The sequence below is a fragment of the Protomyctophum bolini genome (assembly GCF_963924005.1).
Source record: "Protomyctophum bolini genome assembly, chromosome: 24".
NCBI classification, from domain to species: domain Eukaryota; kingdom Metazoa; phylum Chordata; class Actinopteri; order Myctophiformes; family Myctophidae; genus Protomyctophum; species Protomyctophum bolini.
The window spans coordinates 7,407,695-7,421,703 of record NC_137885.1 but is presented as its reverse complement, the minus strand read 5'-3'; the positions used below and the strand labels follow the sequence as shown (position 1 = coordinate 7,421,703).

General features: G+C 43.9%; 1 protein-coding gene across 1 annotated transcript in view; it reads left to right on the top strand.

The window, feature by feature from the left end:
• Window positions 1-3,403: 3,403 nt before the first annotated feature.
• Window positions 3,404-14,009, top strand: part of LOC308311504 (plakophilin-4-like) — a gene marked incomplete at its 5' end in the record, with an annotated part of 79,307 nt that continues 68,701 nt past the window's right edge. Inside the window, one exon of the mRNA XM_080758198.1 lies at window positions 3,404-3,541. Within this exon, the coding sequence (XP_080614324.1) occupies window positions 3,404-3,541 (138 nt within the window). The remainder of the gene's footprint in view (window positions 3,542-14,009) is intronic.

The following is a 14,009-nucleotide window of genomic DNA, read 5'->3' as shown; positions in this document are numbered from 1 at the left end:
CTATATATAGCCATCTGCTAAACACCTAATTCACCATTTGTCAGCCTTTATGTTGAATTTGCTAAAACATCATTTTTGGAAAAAAACTAAAAACAAACATGATATGCCCAGTCACCATGGGCTGCACCTGAGAGAGAGAGAGAGAGAGAGAGAGAGAGAGAGAGAGATTTTGCAATTCATAGAGCTGTACGTGGTTCTCAACCACAAAAGTGGTGATAGTCATAGGAACCAAAAGGACCCTTGCCATTCAACCCATGTTAGCCCGGTTTCCAGCCCATTCCACCCCGCCCACTCCACTGAGCAGGAGTCTGACAGTCAGGCTACCCATGTGTTGTATGTGATATTATTTAATTAATGTTTGAAATAAGTATAGCTCTATATTCTGATCGTAATCATTGCTATAGTGTTTGTTCAGTTGCAGGGGAGGGTGAGTGAAACTGGGGGTGATGAAACCAATAAATGAAGCCCCACACCACTCCACTCTGCCATAGACCTCACCCATTGAGATGCATAAATGACAGGATTTCTCCATATAAATAATCAATCATTTCAGTATAGCATCAAAAGATCTTCTAAATCTATAGTCAACAAGTCACTGGACATTTGTGTTTGATGGTGCAGAACACAGCCATCACACACACACAAATGTGACTCCCGTTGGAATTGCATCGTGGTGACGGAAGCTTGCCCAGCTTAGCAACGGTTGCTAAACTATTTGGATTGGCATTGAGACAGTAGCTTTTGGGGTGGGGTTTAGTGAAGGGTCCATTAGCGACCTCCCTGAAAATGACTATTTTCTGTTCACTAAAGAGCTTGAGAGACAGGGAGAGCCCTGTTACTGAAGAGACAAACACTTGAATATAGAACTTTGAATTTCAACAAACCGTTTTTACTGAAAAATATCACTTAAGCAGCAACTTTAAGAATGTTATTTAGATAGGGCAACTATGTTGACAGACCCTAGGTTGATGTTTAAGGTGGGTATAGGTACTTACGGGGAAATTAAATGTGGCATGGGTTATAACAAAAGAAAATGAAATTAGCCGAAGTCTCAAAGTGAGGTGCTGTGAGCTGTGCTATTTTCACAATGTTTATCTGTGGAACCGAAAGTTTGAATGCCTCAACTCCTATACAATTCATTCCAAGTGCTTATCAAGTTGGGAGGGTCCCCAGTTCAATTAAAATATGATTACTTTGGGGGAGTCATATAGCCTGAAAAGGTTGAGAACCACCGGTGCATAATATCAAACCCCGGGCGTCCTTGAGATTATAAAAGGTTGAGAGAGTCCTTGACACAGCCATATTGTTGCTTGTTTAAGCATCTGGTGGCTCTTGTTAACCTGGCGTCACCAGGCTTTCCACCTCGGAGGAAAGCCTGGTCTAGTGTTCCGAAATCGCCGTGTGTGAACCGGGGTCTGGAGCGGATGGTAATTCACGCCATGTCTTTGACGTCATCAGACAGTAAACCACAAGGCGGATTAAGAATTCCGCCATTCATATAGTATACTGATTCTTGTCTTGTCTTGTCATTTCCTGCCAGATGACTACAAATCATTGACTACAACATGACGAAAGTTACCATCCGCTCCCGACCGGGATCATAAACTAAACCCCGAAATGGAATGCGGCCCAGGCTATATATATACTATATAGGCTCTTGTTGGGTCAGAGAGAGCAACTCTGGGCTTCTATAAAGAGAGGAGGCAGCGATGCCTAAAATGTAGCAGCTAAATGAACACTTGATGATTTTACAGCAGTGGTTTTCAACCCTGCTCAGATCACGGTCCATTATTTATTAGCCACGGACCACCATTTGATGAGATTTCGCCTCTCAGACCCAAAACGTGGAATATTTTTGTTGCTTTTGGATAAGATAGGAAAGATTACAGGCAAACGTTGATTAAAATAACAATTTTCTACATTCTCTATAATTCGGAGACTTCATGGAATTAAGTAATGCAGCTGCTTAAAAGTAATTTATCTCTTGAGAGCATAACATGTCTACTGTCTGCATACTGTCTATAATATGAACTGAAATGGTCAATATCAAATGTTTGTAATTGTGACACAGCCTGCCTTAAGTCTGTCTTAGTCTATCCTGTGTTTAACATTTGGTTTTGTTCTGTAGTTACCCAGTGGTAGTAGCAGAGCACAGCTCATTTTCAGCAACCCCCTGCAGATTATGCAATGGCGTCTCATCATCAGTGACCTATGTTGAGGTGCTTAATATAAAACAACTGGCAACATTGAATGTCTGTGTTCAATTTGAAATATGTTATTTCACTGAGGAGAAAAACACACTGTAGGCTTATTTAGAAGTTCATGATTTCGGACTGTTGTATGTAGCCTAAGTCATCTTTTCATTGTGACCTCAAAGTGCACCAAGTGCACTTACACAAGTCAGCATTTTGCATCTGCCAAGTTCATGCAGTTCTTTGTATATAATTCAGGACTATGTGTTTACACTTTCTGCCCTTTGCTCGCTTTATCGAACTCACTCAGTATAAGACCCTCTGGAAATGGGATGCTGCCCACCCGCCATTAGGCCTGTCACAATTATTACATAATCGCCTAATCACAATTATTTGAGATAATATTAATTATTTTTGCATAATCGTCAATTGTTTCCATGTGGAAAAATGTCCACACATTTTCAAACATTTAAAAAAGAATTGCAGAAATTGTAAAAAAAAAAAGAAGAAAAACCTTCCGCTATTTTGTAGATTTTCTGAAAAGAAAAATATTTATTATTATTAATATTTGTATATTTCAGTTATTTGTCATAGCTGCCCTGTGCAATTTGTGATTACGAAGCCTAACAAATTGTAAAGTTCCAATGTTCACAATTATAAACACAATGCGTGACAATGAATCGTCAACTTAAATGTGTAATCGTGACAGCCCTATACCCACCGTGCTATGAAGAGCAAGCGGTTCCCAAACATTTTAGCTCGAGACCCAAAAGAGAGAAGGAGCCATGTTGCCGATGGTTTAAAATGCACACAGTAAAGCGTGTGGTTGATTTATTGTCTTAAATAAAAAACATTTGATAACAAAAAAAAGTAAAGGTTTTGGTTTAGGTTTATTTATTTAGCATAAAGTACAAAAAATAGACAATAACATATCAAAGAAACAAAAATACAATGCAAGGAAAGGAAGAAGGCTTATATGGAATCCTTTCCTGAAGGAAGAGGTCATAGGTTTAAAAGATTAAAAGTTCATAAAGAACAGTACATAAATCTACAAGTTGTCAAAGGGGGGCAGCTGTGCAGTAAAGAAATAAAAACACAGACTGCACAAAAAACAGAAATAAACAACAACAAACACACAACGTAAAGCGTGTGGTGGCTCTTTGCAGGGTTCAGCGAGTGGCCGTCTGCGGGCTTGGACAGAGGAAGCAGGGATGGAGGAAGGAGACGGAGAGGGGGGGGAGGGGACCCTGGCGCCCAGAGAGAGTCCCAGTCCTCACCACCACCACCACCACCACCGCCTGCAGCCCGACACCACCACCACCAACCTGCTGGCGTCTGTCAAAGAACAGGTACCAAACATACCAAGAACATGATGTACCATACATACCAAGAACATGTGCCATATAACCGTACATACATATTACAACATGGTTTCTCAAAGTGGGTGCCGCACATGACGCAAGTCCGTGGGTGCCTGCACGGAATACTTTGATACTCTTTGGAATTGATCCATTATCACCTCAGTTTAACCACTGCAGGTCCGCTATACTTAGTCAAAAGGACCTAAGCAGATCTACAGTACAAGCTCACTGTGAGCGTGTGGACCCAGAATGGTTAAACGTCAAGTAGAAGTAGAAGTGTAATACTTTTCATTGGTTCAATATTATTTTTAAACGACACACAGACGTAAAGGGCCCCCTCGCTCATTAATGCAAGTACACGCAGGCGCACACACACACACACACACACACACACGCACACGCACACGCACATGCACCTGTTCTGTTTTCTCTTTCTGTTTGCCTATTTTGAGCCAGGCCAGGCCAGGGATACTAGGGTTCACATGGTCTAGGCCTAGGGCCTAGTCAGTCAGTCAGTCAGTCAGTCAGTCAGCCAGCCAGTCAGTCTTTTTAATCACTTGAACCCCAGCATCCAATTTCTGGGGGGAACATTAGCCAAAAAATAGCAGATCTGTGAGCTTCGGAGAGATTCGGAGTAGACGAGAAAAGCAAGTACAGTTGCAACCTCAGATCTGTCTCCCTTAAGACTAGAGGGTTTAAGTAGTTCAATTACTGTCTCTCACACAAACACTCACACATTCACTCTCTCTCTCTCTCTCTCTCTCTCTCTCTCTCTCTCTCTCTCTCTATCCCTCTCTCCTCTCCACACGTCTCTTTAGATAAACAACACAACGGTTGCCTTTATAAATGCACACTCTCTCATATCACTGTGTGTGTGTGGGTGATTATTGTGTCTGGCCAGTGGCCATGTTCTTAACTTAGCTCTGCGTGTGCGTGTGCTTTCTTGCTTGCTTGCGTGTGTTTGTGCGTGTGTGTGTGATGTGTGTGTGTGCGTGTGATGTGTGTGTGTGTGTGTGTGTGTGTGTGTGTGTGTGTGTGTGTGTGAGAGAGAGAGAGAGAGAGGCTTTGTCTGAGTGTCTGCTATACATAGACCTTTGTTGCCAGAGATGAATGCTGTTATCAATGAGGATGCCGTCGCGTTGGTCGTTGCCCACAGCTAAACTGTCGGACGGCCACAGATTGTCTCCGCTGATAAACAGAGAGCTGTGTGCCTTGCCTTGCTGGAATGGTGTACTGTAGACTGCTGCATCTATAGTGCTGTGCCAGAGTCTATGTTTGGTTCTAATTCACGTGCACAGACACAGGGAGATCTGTGTGCCTCGGCGAGTCGGCGTGGTCAGTGGTGGAAGGAGGACTCCGACGCTGAACCGCAATATTGAAACATATTCTGTTACGTATAAAGTAAACGTATCCTGGATTCAAGATTTGACTTGAGTAAACGTACAAAAATTATTGGCACCAAAATCACCAGAATTATTTTCAAAAATAGCTGAATATTTGACTCCTGAACACGGGTTACACAAGTTATATTTTTGAGGAGCGCTAGCAGGTGTAATGTTTGTTTTGTAAACTCATTGAGAATGAAGGGAACATTTACCACAATGTGTCATTTACGTCATATTGTCTCTTTATTGTTAATGGCGTTTGATGTTTGTTTTACATCACCATTAAATCACCTAATCAACATGAGTTAGACTTTAATATATTAACGCTCCTCACTTCACACGGGTGTGATTCTTATTGTTTAATCTGTGTTTTGAATAAGGTTTATGCGTTTTGACGATGTCACAACGCCAGAAATTCTGTCGCAAAGGGTTGTGGGAAATTGAGGCCCAATGCATTGCAATGGCGGCGGTGTGGTGCAGTATGGGTGCGTTCCTCCTCCGCTCTGTCGTTGTGATCGGCACTTTGGAATATTTTTGAACACGACGACAAGTGATTACACCGTTTTTAAAGGGCCTTTCAAACGCGAAGCGATTTAACGCGCCTATAGTTCCTTTTCAATGAGATCTTGTGTTTTCTTTTCTGTACGCACGGAGAAGTCGAGGGGCAACACCGCGAGCGTATATGTATACACTATAGAGTGCTATGTCTATACATACAGTAAAGTGCTATTTAAGTTACATAAGTTGAGCCTATGCATACGCCTGTAGGTGGTCGAGGCAGAGGCTATAGGGCAAGTGCTATGGGCTAAGATGGAGTCTACTCTGAAGAGGTGCATTTTTCAGACTACGGCGGAAGATTGGGGGAGTGAGTCTGCAGTTCTGACTGCAATGGGAAGTGCATTCCGTAGTTTTGGAGCCAGAAGGGAGAAGAGTTGGGCACGTGTGGTGGAGCGTCGTCCCCGGCGTTTTTAGCGAAGGGACGTCCTGCAGCTTCCCTGTGTCGGCTGATCTGAGTGCATGGGAGGGTTTGTATAGGGTCTTATCAGACTTGCGAGATATGGGGGTGCCATACCTTTGGTTGCTTCGAATGAATGCCAGCATCAGAGTTTTGTACTGTGCGGGCAGCGACTGCGGGAGCCAATGGAGTAGAAGGGGAGTGACACATGGAAATTTTGTCCGGTTGAAAACCAGGCAAGCTGTGGCATTTTGGATCAATATTGGAGAGAGTTTTGACATGACTGATGTCTGGATAAGGACTAAGGAGCTGGCCTGACTCCTGGGTGAGGACGGGTCTGATTCGTTGAATGTTGCACAGTGTAAACCTATACAGGATCGAGTGACGGCTGTGATGTGTGCTTTGAACGAGAGCTGACGGTCCAGGACAGCACCAAGGTTTCTATAGCTGTCGGGACAGAGGTTACCAAAGGCGTTGCCTATATGGAAATAGTTAGCTCCCACATGGGAGCAGGACTTAGCTGCAGGAAGAAGAGAAGTTCAGTCTTGTCTGGGGTTGAGCTTGAGTTGGTTAGAAGACATCCACTGTGAGATGTACAGCCAGGCATGCGGTGATGCGCCCTTCCACCACCTGAGTAGCCTTTAGAGCAGTGCTGTTCTCAAATATTTTCATGTGAAGGACAGCCCCACGGACCCCCAATTGAACAGCTTTTGTGTGTTCTCTGTTTAAATGCCTAAACTGTTCCTCGTTTTACTGTGTGTGTGTGTGTGTGTGTGTGTGTGTGTGTGTGTGTGTGTGTGTGTGTGACGACGACGACTGCCTGTTACCCTTTCAACTAAGGAACCCCTGGGTGTCCCCCTCCCCCTGGGTGAGCCCGGGGCATACAGTACACTGTGTGGCTTGGCGTAATAGAGTAGACTGCTGATGTTTTGTGTACAGTATGCGTTAGTGACATGGATGTTGTTTCATGTCTCTCTCATTCGGTTGGACTAACATGGTATATGCCTTTATATCCTCTTATACGTTTCCTCCATTGATGGGGTATCGATCGATCTGACAACCCTGGCCTGCACCTCTCTGACAAACTCAAAACAAATGACTCTGGTGGCGAGGCAGCTTTTTTAAAGCAGGACCCCCCTGTTCGATATGTGTTGGATTTCTTTTCATCTCTGGGAGTGGAATCTGTGGCGTTATTGAACTCTGCGAGTTTCAGAGTTATACAGACACCGTGTCAAGTGTCAATTTGGTTCCTATAACTATCGTGTCATTTAGCTGGAGGAAAAGGATCCACTTTATGCACCACTAGCTTCGAGGACAACGGTATAGCACGCTGACGTTGCACTGGGTTGCTCCCAGTATATATAGTTCCCAGTACTTTGAGACCGTCGTGATCGTATGGGCCTAGTTCCCATTTCCCACTGTGCGGAAATAGCCAATCTACAAGCTCACACAACACGTCAGGGGAATCGGGGGGGGGGGGGGGGAATGCTGTGAGCTTGTATATGTAGATCTGCTATTTTCACTATTTGGCGTGTGTCTAATTATATACACTGGTTAATGGCATTTGGGGTCTGTCGACCTTCGTGAGACGTGTCTGTCAACCCCCTGCTGAGCTGGGATTGGCTCCTGTGTGTGAATGCCTTATTGCCGCTCTGCCTTGCGTATTGCTTTTGCGTGTTGTGCCAAAGAGCCGGCTCTATACAGCGCTAGTAGTACTTGACTAATTATGCCCTAATGACTGTTAAAGCATCGCTTTAATGACGGCGGTTAGTGTTTTACGATTGTTATCATCATCATGGGCGGCTTGTGCTCGTGTGTGTGTGTGTGTGTGTGTGTGTGTGTGTGTGGTTTTGAATGATTGTTTCAGCTCGGCAATGTCACTTTAAAAAAATAATATGACCGCGGTGACCCTGGCAGTGACGGTGGCTATAAGATTACCGTCCCCACATTCGGCATGCACGCTCGGCCCCCGCACGCATAGGACTCGGGGCCCCTCTCGCGTTTCCTATACGATCCATATCAATATACAAACCAAAGTCATATTATATACCGTTACATCCTCGGTGGTAATTTATCCATTTGTAAACTCTTAAGAGTGTACAAATGTATAACCTAAGGATGTTACTGCAGAAGCAGAGCGTGTATAGGACGGGTCCACTCCTTTTAAATAAAGGCATCCGACAGAGCTGTTTTCCACTCCCATTGATTGATTGCATGGTTGATAAAGTCCCCCTGTTTCTGTATACCGACCTGCCTGTTCCCTGTGGTATACTCGGATTGAGTGCTGCCAGTAGCTTCATTCTTTGTCTCTCTTTCTCTCTCTCTCTCTCTCAGCTTTCCTGCTGTTTGTCTCTCCTACACTGTCTCCCTCTAGTTTAAAATGTTTTCCTGCTGTCTGTCTCTCTCCTACACTGTCTCACTCTAGTTTTCCTGCTGTCTGTCTATCCTACACTGTCTCACTCTAGTTTTCCTGCTGTCTGTCTCTCCTACACTGTCTCCCTCTAGTTTTCCTGCTGTCTGTCTCTCCTACACTGTCTCACTCTCAGCTTTCATACCGTCTGTCTCTCCGAAAACGGTCGCTCTCTCACCGTCTGTCTCTCATATACACCGTCTCTCCCTCTCATCTTCCGTGCCGCCTGTCTCCCAGTAAAGAAGCGACTCTAATGAGAGTAGACGTCTGCCTCTCTCCGTTTACAAAGAGAAGTCGCCGTTGTTACGACGAGAGGGCTGCGGCGTCAGCAATCGCGGGGCCGACGACGTGTGGGGATGGATGGCCCACTCTGACAAGGCCATTATTTCCCCACAAACACAGAGAGCTTTCTGAGGGAGTAGGTTTTTACCGCAGCGCCTTGAATGACACATTCCGTCCAGTGTATGGGAGACTGACAGCCTCTTCCACAGCCGCTCCGCCTCGCTGCCTTCCAATCCACTAGTGCGACGGCTTCGCTCCGTCGCTTATACGGCATGCTTCTCAGACGTTTTCCCATGTCAAGGACCCCTGAATTGACATGTATTTTTTTGTCCCCCCCGGGGGGAGGCCGGTTTGGTTGATTTGTGTTGATATATTCCTCCGTTATTCAAGATTGTTCAGGTGTTTGTCAAGATCTTTCAGAATAATTTGAATAACATGTCACGTCTGGATGGACGCGCTGTGAGCTTGCAGATCGGCTTTTTTTTTTAACAGGCCAAAGTATACAGATATTCATATTATAACAGGGTTGAAGTGGTTAAACATTATTGTGAAGCTATATATTAACCGATTTTGCTGGACACTCCATGCAGGCTGTAGAGCAGCAGCCTATACATCAAACAACCTGTGATTGTCAGTGCCAAGTTCAGGTTTGGATTTAGCATGGCGGGGTGATCAATACCTCTGCTTTTGATATTTTAGTTCTGGCCCCGGTTGGGATATGTTTTTATCTATATACTCCTGGTCAGACTGAATTCAATAACATGCTACTACTACACGTGTACTGTATTCCCGTTTGGGAAATATACACTGGCATGTGTGATATTTATTTAGAGGCGGATGAAAGGTACTGTGAAGTGAAATGTGTGTCAGGTTGGATGCTGCAGATGTACTGCTGTAATAGTCTCTATTATCGCTGCGTGCTTACGGAAGGACCGCACCGCACCTACAGGCTAAGGCCTGTCACTGTTATTAACCCATTCTGACCTGAGATCAGATTCTACAAAATGTCTTCTACCTCCTGACAGTTTTCATTCTGACCCGAGAGCAGATTCTAAAAAGAATGTCTTCTACGTCAGTCGCTCTTCTATTTTTCAAAAATAGCAGACCTTACAAGCTCGTAGCGCGCCACTCGGTGGCGCGCTACGAGCTTGTAGATCTGCTTTTTTTCAATAGCTAAAGCATGACATGATGCTATAACACCAAAAGGGAGTTCCCGTTCAGAATGGGTTAAATAATCGCCTGATCGCAATTACTTTGCGTAATCTTCATAATTGTTTCCACGTTGTAAAATGTTCAGGCATTTTCAGGTATTTTCCCAAAATAGCGGACATAGCAGATCTACAAGCTCACAGCGCGCCACAATGCGACACCTTCCTCCCTCCTCCTCCTACTCCTCACAAGGTTCATTCACCCATGAATGCACACAGTGATGTGACTTGCAAACGAGTGATGGAACAGAATTACCCAAACTTGTATATCTGCTATTTTGTTTTTTTTTAAACTCATTGACTGCCATCTAGTGGTGGTTCAGAGTGGCGCTCTTGCCACACAATAACTCAACGGGACGAGGCTCTTGGATTGAACGTCGCTTTGGGCCGGAAAAACCATGACGCTAATATCAAACGTAATCCAATTGATATTAAAATAGGCGTCCTTAAGGCGATCCCGGCGCCATTAGAAAACAGGCATCAAAAGGCGATGTCGGCGATAAATGAGTTAAATAGCCCACGCACAAATCTAAAACGAAAAGTCAATCAATCAATCAATCAATCAATCAATCAATCAAGTGATGTTGAAGAACAAATGCATTGAACCCAGGGGGGCAGTCAGACAGATATTTTGTGAAGCCACTGAGGAAATCGGGATTTCCTGAAAGTTCATATAATGGCCTGTTGTGGCGCTGTCATTGGGCCCAAAAAAAAACCCATAGCCCCATAGAGGTCCATGTATTTGGGCCCAACTTCACCTAGACTGTATAAACCTTAATAAACATGGTCATGAATACTTTCTGCTTCCAGTCACTAGTTTAAAGTCTCATTTCAAATGTCATACTATTCTTTTTTGGAAAACTATGGTCCCATTTATAAAAAAAAAATGACCATAAAGTCGTGTATGTTCTGAGAGGGCGTGGCTACCGTTACAGTCTATGATCGGGATCCCCCACCCACTCGAGTCAAAATAAAAAACAACTGAGAAGAAGGGGGGGGGGGGGGGGGAAGTCCCGTCTCGTTGTCTGGGCCAGCCAATGGGCCAGCTGGGGCCCAAACGGATCTAGAAAGATCAAAGACAATTCAAGGACTGACAGGCTTCATTCTACGTTCACGTTAGACCCGGGGGAACGCTTTGTCCATATATTTTTTTACAGTCTATGATTGAACCCAGTATACAAACACATGCCAGTGCATATAGGGCGCCCAGCCATCTCGTTTTTTTTTTAACCCTCGCCAGTCCACAGTGGTTACGTCACTGCCCTGTCCCCCGCTGGCACCTGTCAGGGTCCCTGATGCCCAACGTGTCACACTGAGGGACATCTGCCCCCGTGGATCTGTCTGGACCCGTTGTCCTCTCAGCTGTGCTCACTGCGCTTCATTATCCCATTCTGACCTGAGATCAGATTCTAAAAATGTCTTCTATACATCCTGACAGTTTTCTGAAAAAGCTATGTTTCTATATGTCAGCCGTTCTTCGATTTTTCAAAAATAGCAGACCTACAAGCTCTCATAACCTACAAGCTCTCATAGCTTGAGCTTGTAGGTCTGCTATTTTTCAATAGCTAAAGCATAACACAATGCTAACACCAAAAGGGGTTCCCGCCCAGAATGGGTTATGGAGATACTGACCCCTCCTCCGCTCACTCTGGTGGATAAAGGCCTGGCAGACAATTATTACATAATCGCCGACGCCTATTAATCGCAATTATTTGAGATAAATGCCAATTATTTTGTGCATAAATCGTCAGTCTTTTCCATGTTGAAAAAAATGTCCCTATACATTTTCAAACGTTTTTTTTCAAAAAATAGCAGAAATAGAAGATCTACAAAGCTTACAATACATATTGTAAGGCGTGTAGATCAACAATTTATACGTTTCTTTGTCCGTGTAACACTTATGTATAGCCAGCTATAAATGTTGAGGTATAGTTTTACTTCAATTGAATATTTCCACAGGCAAATGTGTGAATGGGTAAATTGTGCGGTATGAATAGGGTTAAATTGGTTAAAAGTCACTGTTTCTCATTGTCCAGGGGCTCCAAATAGACCCTTATATACAGCACGTCTCTAACTCTGAGAGTGTACAAATGGAACCAAATGCCATTGGGTTCCGCTTAGCCCATTTTGACCTGAGATCAGATTCTAAAAATGTCTTCTACATCCTGACAGTTTTCGGAAAAAAGCTATGTTTCTATGTCAGTCGTTCTTCGATTCTTCAAAAATAGCAGACCTACAAGCTCGTATAGCTTGTAGATCTGCTATTTTTCAATAGCTAAAGCATAACATAATGCTAACACCAAAAGGGGTTCCCGCCCCAAAATGGATTAATTAACTCTGAGGACATTACAGTGTATATATTGGGGTCCAAGAGGTGAATAAAATCATGTCAAATAGGGGGTCCTTCACAAAAAATAAATGCATCACGCCCGTGTGAACTGAGTGGTCTGTCTGTCTGTCTGTCTGTCTGTCTGTCTGTCTGTCTGTCTGTCTGTCTGTCTGTCTGTCTGTCTGTCTGTCTGTCTGTCTGTCTGTCTGTCTGTCTGTCTGTCTGTCTGTCTGTCTTGTCTGTCTGTCTGTCTGTCTGTGCCTCGTACTCAGACAGACAGACAGACAGACAGACTCAGAGTCAGACATACACACGCGGCCAGCAGCACCAATGGGTGTAATTAGTTATAGGCACCACTCTCAAAGGTTGAGAATCACTGGGTTAATTTAGAAAAAAACCCCCGAAAAAACAGGGTATACTTTCTTCCACCTCTGTTTGTCTGTTTCCCGGCGTGTTGCTGTCGTTGTGACTCGATGTGAGGCCAGCCACGTGTCTGTGTGTCCTCTCTGCGGAAAACATAGCCGCAGAGGACAGTTGGAGAGGGAGAGGGAGAGGGCGGTCAAATCTCTTCAACTCCCTGAGTGGAAATTAAGACAGCAAGTCAGAGCAAAAAAAAAGAGAAAAAGCCCTTTTCTTTCACAGCAGCGCACTTCTAGGCTGAATATTTCACGCCATCACAGAGATGAGTGTCTGCAAACTGACACTGCCTCTCGGCTGTGGGTGGATGGATGGATGGATGGATGGATAGATAGAATTTACAATTTAGGCATTTAGCAGACACTCTTAATCCAGAGCGATTTACAATAAGCACGAACAAAAAACATAAAAAATCATGAATGAATCCTATGTAAGATAGCTTTTGTCAACAATACACGAAATGCATAATTGAAAACAAATAGTATTCCACTGGCTTACAAAAGTACATGTGTAAAAAAAGAATACTAACATACTAAAAACACAATAAAAATCACAGCTAGTTCCTATAATGAGACCAAATCCACAGAACTAGTAGACGAGAAATGTTGCGATAGGATACGCCTGGTATCCCTATAGCGTTTAGGCTGTTGTAAGAGATTCTGCATGATGTCACCCGATTACAGACATTATTTGTATACTCGCTATTTGAATGTCAGTATACGCTGCGCTGTTTTTAAGAGTGCCTATACTTCGGGTTTTTAAGAGATGCACTTCGGTGGATTCGAACACCCAGGGCGCGTTCGGACAAAATACCACACCGGAGCACGCTCCCCTATTAGTTTGCATTGCAAACCCCCTTTTGGTGTTAGCATTATGCTATATGCTTTAGCTATTGAAAAATAGCAGATCTACAAGCTCATAGCGCGCCCCCGAGTGGCGCGCTACGAGCTTGTAGGTCTGCTATTTTTGAAAAATCGAAGAACGACGTGACATACTGTAGAATAGAAGCATAGCTTTTCCAGAAAACTGTTTGGACGTATAAAGACATCTTTTAGAATCTGATCTCGGGTCAGAATGGAAAACTGTCAGGATGTAGAAGACATCTTTTAGAATCTGATCTCGGGTCAGAATGGAAAACTGTCAGGATGTAGAAGACATCTTTTAGAATCTGATCTCGGGTCAGAATGGAAAACTGTCAGGATGTAGAAGACAAATTTTAGAATCTGATCTCGGGTCAGAATGGAAAACTGTCAGGATGTAGAAGACATCTTTTTAGAATCTGATCTCGGGTCAGAATGGAAAACTGTCAGGATGTAGAAGACATCTTTTAGAATCTGATCTCGGGTCAGAATGGAAAACTGTCAGGATGTAGAAGACATCCTTTAGAATCTGATCTCGGGTCAGAATGGGTTATGCCAACCGAGTGCCCATACCTTTTATCCACTTACTGTACTGTCTACTACACTGAAC